We start from the raw sequence: 19520 nt of genomic DNA, 5'->3' as shown, positions 1-19520 counted from the left end.
GTCTCTGGCTCCTCTGAGCGGCTCTCTTCCCACCCTGCGGGGCCACAGTCTGCACCACAACACCTGCTGTCCCGTTTGCCGCACGGATCCTTCAGATCACGTGCTCACCCCTCACCTCTGTGTTGGGAAACAAAACCCTTTCCCTGCCAGTCAGGCTGTCTTGATTTGTAAAAACAAGGACGGAGGCATATCGGACCAGTAGTTACTCACATCCTGCCACTTATCATCCGTGTCCTTCGTCTGCTCGCGGTACTTCTGCAGCTCCTCGTTGCGAGACTGCCGGTTGATGCTGGGGTCCACCTGGATGTCGCTGGTTGATTTACTCCTGTGGGCAGAAAGAGAGTTTTCAGAAAGTCCCCGGGCATCAGCAGCTCAAGCGGGAGGGGGATGGGACGGTTAGTATCCCGGCAGAAGCTTCACAAGGATGCGCGCATCACCATTGTGTCAAATGAACTGTTAGAAAAACCCACCAAATGTCATACAGTCAAAATAACTTCCACCTTCCACCTCCCGTCCATATGTTTAAAGCTGGAAATAAATCGGATTAGACCGTCAGCCTGAAACCAGGTGTTAGTTACAACAAATGAAGTGTTGCTGGAAGCTCAGTGGGTTAGTGCCATGTATCGCAGCGCTCCCCGTCATGCAGGAAGAGCACTCTTATGCAACTCACCTGTTGAGACGTACGCGTCTCACTCTCTATCGGGGCGGACGGTCATAATAACTCTCACCGGGACACCCTCCAGGTTCGTTGGATGACCCAGCGTATTGCTACTGTGTGCATCTTTTCACTTTGTTGCCTTGTCAATAGAGCTTTGTGGAGCAGCAACACCTCCCTCCCACACACACACACACACACACACACACACACCACAAACACACGCCCCTGAACTTGGCCCCGAGCCAAACAATGCACTGTGTTGTATGTCAGCATTTAGTAGCCGGTGAGTGAGAGCAGCAGCACAAAAGCAGGGGGTAGGGTGGGGGGCCGCTAGCGAGGTGCGACTGCATGGGGGGCCAGGGCCAATGCAAACGGGCCACATTCCTGGGAGCCCGCATCAACTCACCCGCCGATACTCTCTTGCGCTTGCTGCTGTCTAGGGAACCGGAGAGACACAAACAGTCACATTTCTGCAGAGGGAGCCTTCCACAGCGAGAAGTGAGAGGGGCCCGCTGAGCCCAGACCACCTGGTGGGGGCCACTGATGCTGGTGAACCCAGCTCACATGACTCGGCTGGTTTTCACCTCATGAAGAGGTTTAAATAGTTTAAAAAGGGACAGTTCACCACACAATCAAAGCTTCCTGCATTACAGGTGAGAGGAATCCTCTTTGATTCTGGGGTGACCTGTCCCTTTAAAAAGGTGTGTATCGTGGGCTTACAGCCCGGGATCAGCTGTCCCTTCCCTGTTTGTATGAGGAGTCCCTCTCAACAATGCTGCCTTTCTGGAGACTCCAACATGATGTCACTGGAAACACGGCTTCTAACGTATGGAAGTGAAGTAAATCCAGATGGCCTCGACTCAGGCTAAATGGTTGCTTTGTGTGTGTGTGTGTGTGTGTGTGTGTGTGTGTGTGTGTGTGTGTGTGTGTGTGTGTGTGTGTGTGTGTTCATGTGCAAACTGATTTGTGTTCAGGTTACCATGGAGTCCGCGAGTCGCATCTTCTCTCGGAGCCGTGGGGAATTTTCGACTGGCTTTTCAAGTCGGCTCGACAGACGCGAGTGCATTTTTTAATTGCCCCAGCTCGGCGCCGTGAGCGTGTTCGGGACGCTGTGCTGGGACATTACTCAGGCGTGAACCTTTCCACACTGACGTGCTGCTGGACTTTGAGCTTCACATGTCAGTGTGAAAGCTCCCTCTGCTGAGGAAGAGGACAGTGAACTCTGGACAGCTCCGTGTTACTGGAGGTGTGAGGTGAGGTCAACAAATGGCCATGCATTCCACCACGAGATCATGAAGTCTCTTATTTTCTTTATTGAGCTTGTATTTTTTATTAGATTTTTTTCCATTCACAGGCAAACAAAACCAAAGACCAAAAGCAGAACTCGGGTGTGTTGTAACAGTGCTCATGATGTACCAAACAATATTGATAGTGTTGCTTTGTTCCAAAATCACACTTCAAAAAACACAGCAGCGCTAGGTCTCCATGCACATCTCGCCGTCCGCTTGGCGCGTACATAACAGGTCAAATGAACCGGCATCATGCAGGAAAAAACCCAATCAACGGCATCAGGACTTTGACTGCGCTTTCTTGTCGACTGGGAAAAATACTTTTAAAGGAAACAACAAACATTTAAAAACAGGGAAACGTTTGTAGCCGCGCTTGTGTGACTGACCCAGTGACGGCTGAAGGCACCTGCTAGTCTTCATGAAGAAGAACTCAAAGAGATGGCCTTCAGACCAGTCGTTTACAAGTTGGATCGACATGCAGTCTGGACCACTTCACAATCTGACAGAAAATATTCCAAGGCTGAAACGGCACTAATGACTTTAAACAGTCTGCAGAGTCGAGAGAATCTAGCATGCCGACCTGCCTTTACAACCTCAGAGAAGCCAGCCTCTCCACCATGAGCCTCTTCTTATATCTCAGCCGGCTGGCTTCCCTGATCTCCTGCCATCTCTGAAGGTCGCCTTCGCTGCAGGAAGGAGGCGCTGAGGGCGTCATCTGATTGGCCGACGCGTCCCCCTGTGGGCTCGGGTCGGAACAGAGTTTCCGGACGAGCATGTCGTCCGATTTAGGAAGCGCCTCCTTCCCCTCCCGATTCTGTTCGTGTGCGGCCGCCTCCTGGGTCAGAGGACACGGGGGGCACAGGAGTCTGGCCTTGAGATCGGGAGGCAGAGCCCACGGCTCCGGGACGGCCATGGGGGCGTAGTGGTCCGGTGCCCCCGAGAGAGGCCGCCGTTGCTGAGCCTCCTGGGTTTTCTCCTTGCGGTAGACCACGTCGTCCCGCTCGATATCGGGGTAGTTGCTCTCATCGTCGGTGGCGGCGTGCCGCTGGGTGACGATGTTGAGCTGCGGCTCGGACGAGTAGGGGCGGCGGTGGGCCGACAGCCGGGTCTTCATCATGGCCAGGTCCGTGTTGGACTGGAAGGCCAGGGTCCGCCTGGTGAACATGTCGTCGTTCTCCAGGTCGGGGGAAATGCTCTCATAATCGAAGGGGTCCGGGGGCTCGCGGGGGTCCTGGCGCCCCAGGAGGGGCCACCGCTCACATTTGACCAGCCTGGGACCCGAGGCGGGGTCCACTGGGGCAAACGTCAGAGGGGGGCTCACTAACAAGGGGGGTTGTGGGAGAGTGTGTGCTTGCATGTGAGGACTGCAGGGGTGGGCAGAAGGAAACAGAAGGACAGAGAGGAGATGAGTGCATGCATGTGAACTGCATCAAAGAGCAAGAAAAGGAGGAAGAGAAACATCACGCTGCTATCCTGCTCATATTTGATTCAAACAAGCTGTTGATCAAACCAGGATCACGCTGGTAATAAATTAAACTGTGTGTAGCTGCTATCACTGGAATAGACCATAATAATGCTGAGTTACAGCCTATTTTCTACAAAGTCAGTGCAAGCCAACTGCTCTAAAGCGTGTTAGGGCAACCTCCAGTAGCTCAACAGTATATATCATCATTAGTATATTAGAAAGCCTGTTCATCAGCCACAACAGGAGCCAATCATATTCCTCCTAGGAAATCTGGGTGTCTTAAGAACACCCCGTCACCGTCACAGTCGTGCAGCTGTATGGACCTTTTCCCCACGACGAGGGTGGCGTGAGCCGAGGCCTCGTGCGTGCGGGTGTGAGGGGGAGGGGGGCCGGAGGGGGAGCGGGCGGAGGAGAGCCAGGGGCCGACGTCACAGTCGGAGTCGTCCGACGAAGAGCCCGACTTCTTATAGCTATGCAGCCGAGGACGGCGGGGTGGGACGAAGAGAGGAGGGGACAGGAGCAGAGAGAGAGAGGGTGAGAGGGAAGGAAGGCGAGGGGAGAGGAGGCAATGGCAGGAGAGGAGAAAGGAAAAATAAGTGGGAGGAATCTGTACAGAAAATGCAGTGAATGACAGAATCTTAGGATCTAAAAAGGGTAAATTGGCATGCAATAAAAGTGTCTGGCAGAGAAGAAAAAAAATAGATTTTGCAAGAAGAAGGGAATGCATTTTATCCGTATTGCTACTCTGTAAAATAGAATAAAGCATGTATGTATTATACATACATAAATACATGCTTTATTTCAATGCCCTCACACACCTGAAGCCTTGTATCTTCTTGTACCAGGGTCTCCTCTGAGAGCCCAGTTTGATCTTCTGTATGTGTGTGTCTTCTTCGGGCGTCCAGAACTTTGGCAAGAACTTGTCATAGGACACTTTGGCGGGGGGCTGGGGTTTGACGCCCATCTTGCGCGAGTAGAGGTCATCCTGCACGGGGTCGGCGTAGCCCACGTCGTCGTCGTCGTCCTCAGAGTCGTTGTAAATCTCCCTGAACAGGCTGTCCGCGGACACGGGCTGGCGGTGGTCCACCCGCACGGAGCCCCCGCTGCCGCTGCTCGAGAGAGACAGCCAATCACACGCGTCAACAGGACTGTTTTCGGCAGCAGCGCGGCACGCCGGTCACGCAAAGAGTTGCAAAAACAACCTCAAACGGAGATGACGCAAGGATTAGCAAACCAAAACGCAAGCTCAAAGACCAAGCTGTGAAAGAGGCAAAACATTGATTTGAGGAGTTCACGTCGACAAATCACTCCTCCAAGCTCATCAACATCAGGAGGCGCAAAAAAAAAGAGAAAAAAAAAAAGAACGTGCTGCAGCAAAAAGAATTATCGCAAAACAACTCAAACAGAAACCAACTTTCAGCTGTTAGAGGCAGCACACTGCAACCAAAGGCGTTGCTCATGGTTACAATCAACCATGCAAACTGAAGGTAAGAGAAGCGCTCTAGTTCGCTCTCATCAGGCAGGCACATCAAAGGCACGCGGTCGCTTCATGTTCTCTGACCTGAGGCAGGTCACATTCTGCTGAGGGGCAACACTGGGAGTCATAGTGAACTTAGGCCAGGGGCCCCCGCTGCCCGCCGCCGCCGCCGCCGCCAGGGGACTGGCGGGCACGGCGAAGTTGGCGGGAGGAGCCGGGGAGGGGCTGTGGAAGCGTCTGCTGGCGAGGTCATCCAGGACGAGGTCCGGGTCCGGCCGCTCCGCGTCCGAGTCGCTGCCGCTCTCGTACTCGTAGGCCCACTGCAGATGAGCCGCGGGCGAGGCGGCGCCCGCGGCCGAGGAAAGCAGCCTCGTTTCACTGAGGTCGCCGCGCCACAGGAAAATGAAAGACAACCAACGTCCAACCAACGACCATTCAACACAACAAGCAGCACAATCACCGACATGACGGGAGAGGAGACAGGGTCAGCTTTGGAGTGCGAAACACTTTGTGGTACTTTGCTTACAAGAAGAAGAAGAAACAAGAGGACTCAAATGAACACAGCGCCTTCAAACGCAATCAGAAAGCGCCCCGTCGCGTGTCACAGTACCTGGTGAGCGGGGCTTCGTCCTCCGCGTACGTGGGGTTGGCCCAGCTGCGCCGGTTTTCCTCATTGCGCTCGGCCCGTTTCTTCCTCAGCGGAGCGGGCACGTAGGTCGTGGGTTTGTCTTTACTGGGCAGGAACTGGTTGAACTGGGAGGCGGCCTTGGGCGTGAGGGTCACCGACCGGCGGTAACTGAGACCGCTCTTGTTATCGGCCATCCTGAAGATGGAGTCGGCCTCGGTGTCGCTGCAACAACCTGGGCGAGGGACGGAAAAATACAAATAAATAAATAAAGTGGGAGAAGAAATGAAGGAGACGAGGGGAAGGAAAGAAGGAAGGAAGGAGCGAAACAGGCTGAATGAGGTGGGAGTAGAGAAAAGAGTGAGGAGGGGTCGTGTTGTGTGTTCTGGCACGACTCTGAAGGAGGAACAGAGGGGTGCAGGCTGGGGAACGGAGGCCTCTTCTTTTACAAGCCGCTGAGGAATGTCTCACTTCCCTGCCCTCCAGCACAACCCCCCTGACACCACTGACCACGGCTTCCACCGTGCTACACTTTTGTCATAAAACAAGATTGAAGACGGGCTCTTGGCGTCGATATATCATATATCTCCCGCTCACTTCCACGAGCACGCCACTAGATGGCAATAGGTGTTTGTTTTCACTCACGGGAGGCAACTTTCTAGCTCCGGTGCTTTCCAGTTAAATATTTGAAGTTCTGGACAGACCAGAGAGGAAATTTGAGAAAGTCTGAACACTTAAAAGACCAACAGCTAGAATGTAAGGGGGGAATACACACAAAAAACCTGCTCCGACCTCTTAAATGCCAGAAGGTCAGTTTCAGATTTAAAAAAAAGAAAGAAAGAGGCGAAGAACAGAAGATTCTGATTGTGTTTGCGTAGAGATGCAAAAGACATGAGGTCTCTTACCCTCACTGCTGCCTTTAAGAGTGCTGTCAGAGGAGATGCTCTGTGGTCGGGAGCTCAGAGAGTCCAAGCTGTCCAGGGAGTCGTCTCTCCTGTGTCCTCCTCCTCCTCCTCCTCCTCTTCCTCCCTCTCTCAGTTGGAAGAGCTCCTCTCGCTCTGAGCACCAGCTGTCTCCAAAACCGCTGTCTCTGACGTTGCCGCCTTTCTGACCAGACGATTCCTGCAGAGCCTGTCACACACACACACACACACACACACACACACAGACACACACACACACACACACACAGTCAGTTAACGGGCTGACAAATACAATATTGAGCTCAGCAGTGTGTGTGGTGCGTTCGAGGTCTCAACACGGTTCTGTCCATGAGAGACGACACATTCGCTGCCGTCTCTGTCACGTGTGCCGTGGATGACTGTTTTACTGCCTGAGGACATTTCGGATGGCTCTTGAACACAAAAGCCAGCCCCGGAGCAACTTTAACCAGCGCGGCTACGAACAGGCTAAAACCTGCAAAGGGTTTTCCAGATCTGTAATCCACCGAATCCTACCAGACAACATAAATCCACAAACTAAACCCGGCCTAACGCCGCGCCACTGAACTCGGATTATCTTAGCTCAACGTACAAGACAGCGAGGTAACCGTCTGCTATTACTGCAGTCTGTTAAAATTATAGGGGACAAGCGTAGCATCGCCTGTAAATCTACGTGGGAGCAAAGTGCCAAATTCAACACTGGAATGAGCAGCGGGTGGGGGCAGGAAACGGGCTCCATCAAAGAGAAGACGCAGCTATGTTCCACCTGTAAATATGAGCCGGCTGTGCGTCCGTGCTGTAAACAAGATTTGAGATAGCAGAGTCAAGGGATCGGGTCATTTATGAAGCTTTGGTTTTAGAGGCCAGCAATCTGAGGCCCCTCGGCCTTTTCGCCGCCATTCCTCCTCACATAGCGTACATACCGGGGAGGGGATATAGAAATGGACTGGGCAGTGGCTGTAAAAGAGGATTTCCTTTGCGATTTATGTGGTTTCCGCGAGAAAAAGAAGCTTTTGTTTCATGACGACACAGATAAAACCACCAGTGCTTTACCTTATACAGTGCTGTGCCCAGTAAGCCCTCGAACGCCTTCAAATTCAGGAAGGGTCCATCGTAGAAACGGTCACACTGAGCTCTTCTACCAAGCCAGTAAATGGTGATCAGCACCTGGAGGGAAGAAAACAAACAGCTTCTTACACAAAAGGTGGAAGATCCACCACCATTATAACCAGACAGAGCACATGAGATGACCCCCCTGTACCCGCCCAGCCCATGGATGCTGTGCAGGTGATTGTTGTGTTGGTGACACCAGGTGATATCACTGCTCGTTTCCAGGCTCATCCAGAATACTCTGTTGCTGTTTGTGTGCAGGTAAATGTGCTGCACTGAAGCAAACACTCATCGCTGCAGTGCAACGCTTCGCTGGTCCCAGTTTACGTGATGCGCTTCAAACTGCCGCGTCAGCGCTTTGGTTTTGTGCCGCGCGGCCACATATATAATGTGGGTTTGATCAAACGTGATGAAACTGTGATGAGAAATACTATGCTCTCACTTGCACTTAAAAAAGCACAACTACAATAACACCTATGGGGTAAAAACCCACCAAACTCCATCAAAAAGGGAAAATTAAACACTTATATCTTGTAATAATACCCTTTAATACCCTTCATGTTACTTTTCAAACGCACAGAAATATATCTCAACTTTGCCGGATGAAAACCTGTGTCAGTCGCAACGCCATGGTCATTTTTAATACATCTTGCCATGTAGAATAAAGACATTTAAATTTGACACAAACCCTGTGTGCCTTTGATTGATATTTGAATGAGACTTTTTTGAGCCCATAAAAGATTAAAATCTCAAATTAAATTTGGGATCGGTTTAGTGTCTGTCTGTATTTGATTTTTTTTAAATCCCCCATCTCTCGTCTCATTTCCTGTGACAAAGAGCCCTGGAAAGTGAGTGTAAACAATGAAGCAACATTTGGCACAAAATGTTCAAGGGACTATTAGGTATCAAATAAAAACAATACTCATAGTTATAGCATTTAGCTGCTATGGCATCGCCAGACTCACGACTATGATTACCCACAATGCATATCACCTACAGCTGCCAGGCCCAAGTACAGATGAGGAGCGACAGAGATCAGGTAAACTCACTTCTTTCTAACTCCACAACTTAATTTTTTCAAACTTATAGCCGCAACCGACTCCAGTGACATCACTCGAGTCGGTTGCGGCTCAGATTTTGCACAGTTCTCACAGAAGGCTTTCTACAGGCTTTCTAAAAAGAGTTCCCCTTGAAGGGATTAACATATCTTTCATGTTGTATTATTTCTGTATAACAGGTCAATAAAATGTTTTAATTAAAAATACATTATAAAAAGCTTATATTTTTCCACTCACATTTTTCAGCCTCCTGTTGGTCTCTTGATGCCTGTGAGAGAACGGGCAGAAAACAGAGGTGTGTGTGTGTGAGAGTGTGTGAGAGAGAGAGAGAGAAAATGACAATAAAAGAACAGAGGGCATGCTTGTTGGGTCTCTGTGTTGGGCGGTGAAAGGGCTGGAAAGTGAGAGCACAATCCAGACCTACTGCCAGGCCTTGTCAACATAAACAACAACAACAACAACACAGAGGCCGAGAGAGAAACATTCCTGGAGAAAAAATAACCATTGTGAGCCATAAAGTGTTTTACGTGTTCATGTGTGTGTCTTTTTTTACACTAATCACACAATCAAGCGGCTGTAAAAGCACCTAGTTAAAGCTCCGGGGCACAAAGGGGTTTTTGTTCCTGATTTCAAACAAAACGATACAACTAATAACTGACGAGTTCACTTCTGAACACCACCACTGCCGGAGCGCCTCCCGCATGCGACCCGGGTCATGCGGCATTTCACTCGTAATTCTGGGCTTTGACAGTTGACCTGACAAGTGGGTAAATCACTCTGCTCCCGTGAAACCAAACAACACTCAGTGTCAACCCGCACCCCCGATACGTTCCCCTTTTCCTCTCCTCACGCACATCGTGTACCTGTCCCCAAAGGTGACCGCAGAGTCTATTTAGAGGGGTCAATAACCAGCTCACGGCGACGGGGGAACATATACAGCTGCACGCTACACATTCCTGCTATCACGCGGTAACACAATATATGCCTCTCTCTCCCTATGAGCACTTGGATTTCCTCACAAGCCCCTTTACCCAGCATGCAGTGGGACCGATGCACCTGACGACGCCGGAGATGACATGTCAGTCAAACACCAGGTTCATATGTGTGGGCGGAGGAAACAAAGCGAGGACGTGTAATTAAACACATTATTTCAATCAGGGCCGCCAGTCGAATGGCAACTGAACGGAGACATTAGCACTGATTGCCTAACATAGTACTCAGTACAGTACTAAGTACAGGTTTGAGGTACTTGCACATAACGTCCTGTACCTTATCTGACAAGTAAAGTTACTTGTCAGATTGCACATTAACAAACGTTGGATTATATAATAAAATAGAAAACAGACTGGTAAAGATACAAGCACTGGGAAGGGGAGCAGATCAACTCTCTCACCAGTATGCGTCGCGGCCAGGGGTGCTCATGCTAATTTGCCAACGGCAGAGACTGAAATGGACGGTTACCAATTTGGCATACTGCAAATTTATAGGCCCAATAAAAGAGGTGGGAGGGGAGGGAGAAAAAGCCGTCTCTTGTGTGGCTTGGAGCACGGTCACAAAGCCTTAGATTATAGCAGCGCGGGCCAGTTCCAGAGAATAGAAAGAGCTGTACGCCAAAACTACCACCACATTGCTTCTCGTAAGGCTTATTTATGGCTAGTGGTGATAGCTGAACAGAAGAAATATATAAAGGGCTATTTTCAGGCCTCCAGAGGAGCCTCAGGACCGCTGCAGTCAGCTGAGCGCTCAGATGATGGAGCGCAGCGATCGACAGAAAGTCATCCGAGTCTGAAACACATACAGGCAAGGAACGGCCTCAGCACTTTTACTGTCAGCTAAAACAACCACTTTGGGGGTTTTGGGGTCTTTAATGTGCCCAAAGGAGAAGAAATCCAGTTGTGTTTGTCTTGGTCTTATTTTTCACACAGGAAGACAGCCGGAATTCATAGGAAATGTACTATTAATATGCATCAGAACAAACATCTTCTTGTCTTGTGAAGATGTCAGATGTTCTTTATAAATTTGTCGGTTTTGTTCCAGGTTAAAAAAAATGGATGTAACACATCAGAGTTCAAAGACTGCATCGAGTATGAGAAGGAAAAGAGACACAGCATTTGTTCTGATTGGTGTAATGACTTCTGGTGTGGACGCAATACTACATTGCAATTTTTAGATCACATGAAAACTCAAGTCAAGATTCTTGTAAAATATGATTTTTGTTTTACGCCACACATATCTTTGATATCAAACTTGTTATTATGAGTTCCCAAATATTTGATTGTGCTCATTGAAATTTCTGAGCTAGATATGTTTCTCATCGTACTATATTTAGGTAAAATATAAAAGGTATAATATTTCAGTTGCGGGGCAAAAATGGGTTTCAGCTGACTCCTATCAGCATATATATATATATATATATATATATATATATATATATATATATATATATATATATATATATATATATATATATATATATATTTATATATTGAGTACTCAGAGCTCTGACAGGCTACTTGCAGCCCTGAGCCTCACCCTCTGCACACTTACAGACTTTCACTTCAGCGCTCTCGGTCAAAGGGTGACAGACATCCTTCTTCTGACCTCGGGAGGAGGAGCAACGACACAAGGCAGCATTACTTGCGCAGGTTAGACACTCGCCGCATGCTAAACAACCACAGCGACACCAACAATCAACATTAGATGAAGTTTTATTTGCATCAGTAATTAAGAGACTAACCAAAACCACAATTAGACTAGAAAACAGGCGTATAAACTTTATTTATTTATACTTATACTATATATTACACTTCTATCCTGACGTATGGCGACTGAATTGCGTGACTCTGTTGCACCAAAACACACCATTTGATTTGACTTGCAGCGGTCGAGGAGGAGTGTGTTCAGCTTCTACAAACCAACCAGACAGAAAGAAGCACACAACTTCATGACATGAGCCAAAGTAAATGATCTTTCCCCATGAAGTCGGTCACTTCCCGCGTGCAAAGCTGAGGCAAAAAGAACTGAGACTCACGGGACGCGTCTCCGTCCGTGCTCAGCCACCAACAAAGATCAAGACGAAAACATCCGAAACCAAGGTCCCTAAACTAGTGGGTGTGAACATACCTCTGCAATGAAGATCACTTGATCCGCAGCATTCACCGACGCCACATGTCACCTCCTTCACCCACGCTCTTTAATTCTCACGAAATCTTTTTGAAGAGACGCACCCAGCCGCTCTCAGCGGGTCGTCCTGCCGATGCTCACGGGGAGCGCTCCAGCAGAGGACTGCAGGCGGGTGAAGACGGTGTCTGGCTTCATTGTGCCGCGTACTCATCGGGGACAACTGCAGCCTCTGTGAGGCTCTGTGCAGCACACATACAAGCCTTGTGTTGGCCCTTTTCTTTCCTTTCCTTTTTTACAGCCAGGGCCGTGTCCGTGATGTGCAGACTTTATTGGCTTTTCAGCATCCTCGCTTGTTTGCTTTCCCAATCTGCCACAGGAAGTGACGGCAGTGCCACATACTGAACCGCCAGAGCAGAACGTGCGGTGCCAGCTCAGTGGACCACACCCCAAATGCTAACACAGGGCCACTTCTTGCCCCTTTTCTTTTCGCATTGTGCACATAAAAACATCCAGACTTTGTCACCACGGTGGGCGTTGAACTACATCAACAGCAGCGTGCGCTCATGGCACGAGGTGGGGCATTGAGTAAATTCTGATAACAGTCAGTCCAAATTTGTCAGGGAAACGGCACATTCCTTCAGGTACGTCAAACATTTGGTTTGATCCAGTGCCAGAGATGCCATTGCGTAATCTGAATCATGTAATCGCACCACGGAGCCACTCCTCTGTATCCATTGTGGGAAAAGGGTCATTGACATTCCTCAAAGGACTGTTTTGATGTACCCGTCGATCCAGTGCAGTTTCTTTCGTTCTTTTTTCTTCTTCTTCCGGTTTGGAAAGCAGTCAACTCTTGTCAATAATTGGCCTAAAAATCAAACGGCGGCAACGAGTGAGACTTTGGACTCCTCTCAGCGGGGGATCTGTTCTGTCAGCCGGAGGTCACGGAGCGAACGCTGGACTCATAGCTGTGATCCATAACTTCATTCCAAGTGGGACCACTGCAGTGTGAAAGTCCTCCATTACAGGGTAGAGAAGTGGCATCACCTAAAGGTGCTGTAGCCCTTTCAGCCCTCACCCTAACCCCTAACTCTATTTATTGTTTGAGTTGTGTTTAGAGGTTGTACATGGGGATTACATATTATTGTAGCCCTAATTTTTATGGTTAATTTGATACCTAACATGTTTTTTTGGGGGGATTTATCCCATGTTTTTTTTCTTGATTTGAACCTTGTGACCTGATATAAAAGGATCTCCATTAAGAGTTAAACCTGCTTTAAGTTAAACCTGCTTTAAGGGTGAACACAACATCATTTTAAGGCAAACTTGTTTGCAAATCCCTGCTTATTTACATCATTCAGCTGGAGTCGGGTTTCTGGTCACCTGAATCAAGTCCAGTAATCACTCTCTTTTACTTCTCGACCAACTCCTGAGAGAAATACCAGCTGGCCATGAATGTGTCTCTCTGCTGTTTGGTGCTGAGCAGGAAGTGTCAGCCGGGTTTGCACATCTTTTGTCAGTGCTGAAAACCGCTTCCTGCTGCGGACAAAATTGACACTATGTGAGAGGAATGAGAGCGAACCAAAACAGTAAAGTCGTAAAACAATAAGCTGAAAAGTCACTGTGAAGCTCCGTGAAGCCGAGAGGAGATGCAGACTCAGGTGATCATTGTGGGTTCAGCTGGTTTTTGATACATTGTTATCATAAAGCTCATTTTAAGTCTCAAAAGTAGACCTACATACTTCCCTCTTAGATGCTGTGTGGTATCACACAGAGGTAAAAAAGTGCATCTTAATGTACTTAGTCACTTTCCAACACTACTGACAGCTTGTTGTCCGAGGAGTTTCGCAACATCTACGTCGTATGAGATCAGATATGCTGCACTTTATCTTTGACGAGTAGGCGTGAGGGTAACCTGATGCTCATGCAGCTCACACTGAAAGGAACGGCATGAGCGTGAGAGTCCCTGGGCAACAACAACAACCCCGACGCCCTCAGGCTCATTTCCTGGGCAGCTGTCATACGAACGGTCGGAGTTGGTCTGAAGCAGCCGGTGAATCATATGTGATGAATCCGGTTCTGGTCTGAATGACCCCGCTGGGGGTTTTCAGCACCTGGTTATAGTTCACGTGGAAGATGTGAGGGAATCTGCCAGAACAGGTGACCCAGCAGCACACGTATTTTGTTCCCCTATTACTACAGTTTGTCATGTTACATAAATACATGTACGACATATTTTGACTTTAAATGTGTTTGTAGCTGATAAACGTCTTTATCAAACAGCGGGTTGCACAACGCGAGGCAATAGAGCCGCATGCGCTCCAGAGGGCGGCAAGGCCAATACTACAGCAACCGCAAGGCTCAAAGGTCAACAAGGACATCCAATAATCTTTTATGGCGGTCGTGACAAGTATGAATCAAACTGTGTTCTCGGCACACCTCGATTTTCATATTTGTTCAATATCTGACTCAAGCTTCCTGCCAAAAGAAAGATATCGGCCAACGCTAATAACCATGTTTCAAGTGATTAATGTGTGAGACTCACCTGAGTCAATGGGAGGTGAACTAGAGTTGAACATGCACTTATATGCATTCTTTTGTAGCACCTTTCATACAAGTGACTGCAGATTAGTGCTGTAATTCATTATGATTTCCTCAATCAATCAATTACTTGCTTGTTCTTTAAAATGCAATAAAATGTGTAAAAACTAAATGAAATAAAAGAATCATGAAGTGTGTGGTTGAGCAACAGTACAAAGAGAACATTTGAGAAGTCAGAATGTGTTTGGTATTATTCCGAGATAAATTACTATTGAAATGAATGAATTCATAATATAATAATATTCAAACATATTCAGACAGTGAATGTGTCCAAACGTACGTGCCTCTGATCGTGGGCCTTATTTTCAACAACTTTTGTAAACTCTGACTGTTTATTTTTTTTGTGCTGTCGGAAGAGATTTTTGTGTAACTGCCTGCAACTATAACCTTCTCTATAAGACATTCAAAGACACTAAAATGAATACAAGTTCATAACAACAGAAATAAATCTTGCTTCATGTGTCAGTGAAGGGCTTCGTGGGAAAAAGGAAACGTACAGCACCAACAGGATAACAACCTTATTGCTGCTGAAACAGAGAACAGGGACGCTGAGCGAAGCACCTGTCAGACTGGGTTTAAGGGAGCGGAGGTTGGACACACACCAGGCCGAAGACAGCTGATAGAGACAACTCTCTCTCTCTCTCATTTGCCTACAGGCTCTGATAAGCCACAGTGAAATAAAACCATTGGTTGAGCTCGTCCGCAGCCATGTTTGGGATCACCTCCTCATGTTACTCTGTGTGTGCCATCTCTCTAAATACTGCAGTGTGTGTGTGTGTGTGGACCACAACATTGAGCCCACGAATATCTCTACATCTTGGCCCGAAGATAACAACAAAGTGGGAAATATCAGCTGAGGGTTCATCGGAGCACGGGGAACCAGGAACCGTTTGACGTGAGCGACATCAGCAATCAAAGAACGCTATGAATGTCTCCTCTAATAAAGGGACACTCACATTTTCAGACTTGCACTAACTCAGGTGCACTCTTGAGACCCACGTGCAGGGGGAGGGGGATGAATGCACTGGGAAAGGGGCGGGGCAACACACTATTAAAAGCACTTGTCAAAGTGACCCCCGGGTCCTAAAAATAGAAAGTGATCCCCCCCCTTCTTCCCCAAAACCCTGTGCACGCAGGCAGACATGGTTGCGAAAGCGGAGCACGCCCGGTTCCACCAGAGCGGGGGGAACCGTCGACCACTTTGTGAATGATTTTGAAACAAAAGCCATTTAGCTCCTCTTACATGGGAAAAAAGATTACGTGAGAAGGGGACATGACTGATAGCGCAACAGGTCCATAAAAGTATTCCGATAACACTAATAGTGTATTTATGACACAGCTGTGTCTTAGGGCAGAGTGTCATCGGCTGTGGGGATAGAGAGGGCGTGTCCTGAGGGGAAAAAAAAAGAAAAAAGGCAGATTTGTTTATACTGCAGTGTACAGTGCATCTGTGTGTGTGTTTTATGGCTGCCGTGGTTTTGACAGCATTGTCAGCGCTACTAAAGAATGACTGACAAGAGGCTTGGGTGGATCATGGGAAAAATGTTCCAGAGGAACAGCTTCACTGCAGGACATACATTTGCATTATTTTGCCATCTGAAGTGATGTATTGGCCATTGCACGCTTATCTACTTGAAGTTTAACAACCTGCCGTTATGGCCGCTAAAGCACTTTTCCCTTTGCACGCCACACGGAGAGAGGGTGTCTCTGTGGATGGACTCTGCTCTGAGCGCTGCCTTACCTCAATCCCTCCTGGAGGCGCACCTGCGTCAGAAAAACAACAACAACCACTGAACAGGTTGTTCGACATACCGCAGGCATATCCGACCGGCACGCATATTACAGCAGAGCAACTGTCTGAAACCCAAAAAGAAGTATCAACAGAGTCGCTAACTCGCGCTCCGGCTGAGCTTCTTTCTCTTCACTCTGTCAGGACAAAACATTTCCCGATGCCCCTTTACTTCCATGACTGCATAAAAAAAAAAAAAAACACCTCGATCAGAACACCAGACATGCTGGACAGCACACGCTGTGAGGTCTCATCAATCATATTAATCATATCGATGTGTTGTCATTATTAGTTATTATTATATCATATCTACTGCTGCTGTTATTATCAGTAGGTGTACTTTTTCCATCATTATTCTGCTTACTACCCTTATTATATGATTCATTTATGTCATATTCATTGAATGTGTTGTGACATTCTGTACACATGACATCTATTGTACTCCTGTCCATCCTGATAGAGGATCCTCCTCTGTTGCTCTCCCGAAGGTTTCTTCTCTTTTTCTCCCTGTTAAGGTTTTTTTTTTTAGTTGTTTATGATCCGATGTGAGGTCCCGGGACAGAGGATGTCGTGTGTGTACAGATCGTAAAGCCCTTTGAGGCACATTTGTAATTTGTGATTTGGGGCTACACAAAATAAATAGAATGTAATTGAATATTGAATATAGCTGTGCTCACGAACACAAGATTACATGCACACCAAAAATAGCACGGACCTTTCTTTTTTTTTTTTTTTTTTAAAAACCGCAGCTTGAATCATTCCTCACACGAGGAGACACCAATGCCTTTTTATGTGGGAAAGTTACATGTCTGTACTTTCTGTGCACGTACGTTCATGGAAACGCAAATAGAAGCCGGGCCAATCAAGGAAGAGTCAAAACCACGGGTTGGACCTCGGGGATCTAGCAGTGCGGCGCGTTAACAAAGCTCCGAGAGCAGGACTTACTTGACTGTGACTCTGGTGGATAAGTCCTGGAGATCTCCCGGGTGAAAGAGCTGCGCCTCCTTTAGTCCGAGCTTCCTGCAGGCTTTGAGGAAGACGTTGAGGTTGTCCTGGACAGAGAACAAAGCGGGGGTGAGAGTTGTCCTCCTCCAGGAGGCGAAGAATAATCACACAAGAATTCTCTGGCAGGGGACGCAGCCTAAACTCACTGCTTCCAAAGTTCACATCGCCAGAGAGCAGAGACAGGACGGGGAGGAGCATGTGTGTGTGTGTGGCAAATAAGAAGTGACAGAACACACACACACACACACTCACGCACATGCGGGAGGGGAGGGGCTGCGTGACAGCAGCTGACTGACGCAGCAATGCTACCTGTGGGCGGGGTTAGGGTGGGGACACCGCCTCAAACCAGGAAGGACGACATCAGAGCCTTGCATAAGTCCCACCCAACCGGCCGTGCATACATAAAAAATGACACACACACACACACACACACACGCACACGCGCACATGCACACAGCACAATGCCTGCTGCGCTCTCCTTCCCCTCACACCCTGAAACCACGGCCGCCCCTCCCCGCCAAGCCCTTCGCCCGAGAATACCTGCGAAACCCGCGGGGCGGTGGAGTATTTGGGAGACATCGGGTTGCTATGATACAGGAGATAGAAACCGACGGGGAGGACATGGGCGTGTCCCGCACCGTGTCAATCACTTTATATTGCGTACAGTCGTATATACATGTGTGTGCACATGATTTCCATAGATGTGGGAAAGCGATGCACAGTGGCAAAAAGACTAGTTCTATAAATATACATGCGTTTAAAAACTCATCTTCCACCACTAAAAAAGCCGCCACCATTCCTTTCCGGGGTCGTGACTTCTGCAGTTCTGATCCCAAGGGTCTTGTTCGTAAATCGGCACTTCCACCGGGACAGAACTCCTTGAGAGGGTTTCATGTAATGACACATGGCCCCAACATGGGCTGGAATAATTAAGGGGTAGCTAGTTCTATATTTAAATGGCAAACATGCTTATTAGCAAATGCTTAGGCCAGTGTTGACCTCTCTGAGCAGGAATCCCTCACCAACAGCTTTGCTTGTCCCTTAGCGGCACTTTGCCGGGCCCTACGGGGTCACCGTGGGGCCCTAAAGGTCAAGGATCAACACCCCACCTCCCTTTCCCCTCCCTTACTCTGTCAACAGGCACTGAGGTCTATGATGATATGTTCTCTCCCTCTGCTTATAGACACGATACCGGAATATTTCCAGATAGGTGCAGAATGGAGTCGACCGCTAGCGACTTGTCGAGCTTCATCTCACACCTTCATCTCTCCCAATGTGCGTCCCTGCGACATCGTTCGCGTCTTTCAGTCACACCTCATTCATGACCTCATCGCTGGAAACAACAAAGTATACATCGCCTCGGCATGTCGCCAGTGTTAGGAACTCTGCGCGTTAAACAGGACTCAAGCCCGACTCATACTTGGACTTTTAGGCGTTTATAACACTCAATAACAATATGTTTACTTCCCAATACTCTATTCTTTCACATACTCTACACATATACCATGGACAAAGAAATTGTGACCTCAATATTTACTGATTTTTAAAGTACAAGAATCTTGTCAGTGCTCTCTGGTGGACAACCTATGCAACTGCGACACAGAGACATAGAGGCTGCTATTCCTGCACAGACATTTCTTTTCACTTATCGACCGACACGTACGGAGAGACAGTAATAAAACAGTAACAGCGACCGATACATTGGCCAGGATGATTTATTGGTCTGGCTCTGGATACGATTTTTATTTTCTGAAAGAATGCAGATCATAAAGGACCGTTGAGCAGTGAGCCAGGACTCAACATAATCCAAAGTAATCAAGGCCTATGCAAAAGGATCATTAATATCACTGAGGTATGAATGTCATTTCACCTCAAAGAGCATTATGAACACATTTAAAAGCCCCCCTAGTGACCAGCCCCAGAACCTGCAGAGATAATGATGTTGAAGGAATGTTACGCTGACTTGTGCCTGCCCATAATCCTGCTAAATATGCTGCACCCACCCAGCAGCCTCCTAATCCTCTCACGCAGACCCGAGCAACCCCCTGGGTTTTGAGCACTTTCGCACCGAGAGACGGAAAGACTCGACTCTCAAGGTGTCCCATTCGGATCCCGGCCCGTCCCGTCGCGGCCGCTCCGGTTCTTCCACTGCATTCTTTGTCCGAGATGGCCGAGCTCTACAATTACCCTCCGCTGGCCCGCTGGCGGCGCTTCAATCGCCAACAAAAAGCAAAAGCTATGGTTAAAATATCAGGCTACGCATTTCCAAGTCCTGTGACAATAAACCGAGAAGAGATGGAATACTGGAAATGTTGCCGCTCCTGAAACAAACCCAATAGAATACACCCCCCCCCCCCCCCACCAGCAGTTGGATCCAGACAT

At 48.2% G+C, this 19520-nt stretch overlaps 1 protein-coding gene across 1 annotated transcript in view; it reads right to left on the bottom strand.

Moving 5' to 3' along the window:
* Nucleotides 1–19520, bottom strand: part of lmo7a (LIM domain 7a) — a gene marked incomplete at its 5' end in the record, with an annotated part of 48972 nt that overhangs the window by 16279 nt on the left and 13173 nt on the right. The window contains 11 exons of the mRNA XM_079230972.1: nt 211–325; nt 1065–1094; nt 2541–3311; nt 3736–3882; nt 4231–4521; nt 4974–5267; nt 5500–5749; nt 6420–6645; nt 7509–7622; nt 8861–8891; nt 17079–17185. Of these exons, the coding sequence (XP_079087098.1) occupies nt 211–325; nt 1065–1094; nt 2541–3311; nt 3736–3882; nt 4231–4521; nt 4974–5267; nt 5500–5749; nt 6420–6645; nt 7509–7622; nt 8861–8891; nt 17079–17185 (2376 nt within the window). The remainder of the gene's footprint in view (nt 1–210; nt 326–1064; nt 1095–2540; nt 3312–3735; nt 3883–4230; nt 4522–4973; nt 5268–5499; nt 5750–6419; nt 6646–7508; nt 7623–8860; nt 8892–17078; nt 17186–19520) is intronic.

Source organism: Taurulus bubalis, assembly GCF_910589615.1.
Source record: "Taurulus bubalis genome assembly, chromosome: 15".
NCBI lineage: Eukaryota > Metazoa > Chordata > Actinopteri > Perciformes > Cottidae > Taurulus > Taurulus bubalis.
The sequence above is the reverse complement of the archived record's forward strand: the minus strand, read 5'-3'. Positions and strand labels throughout refer to the sequence as shown.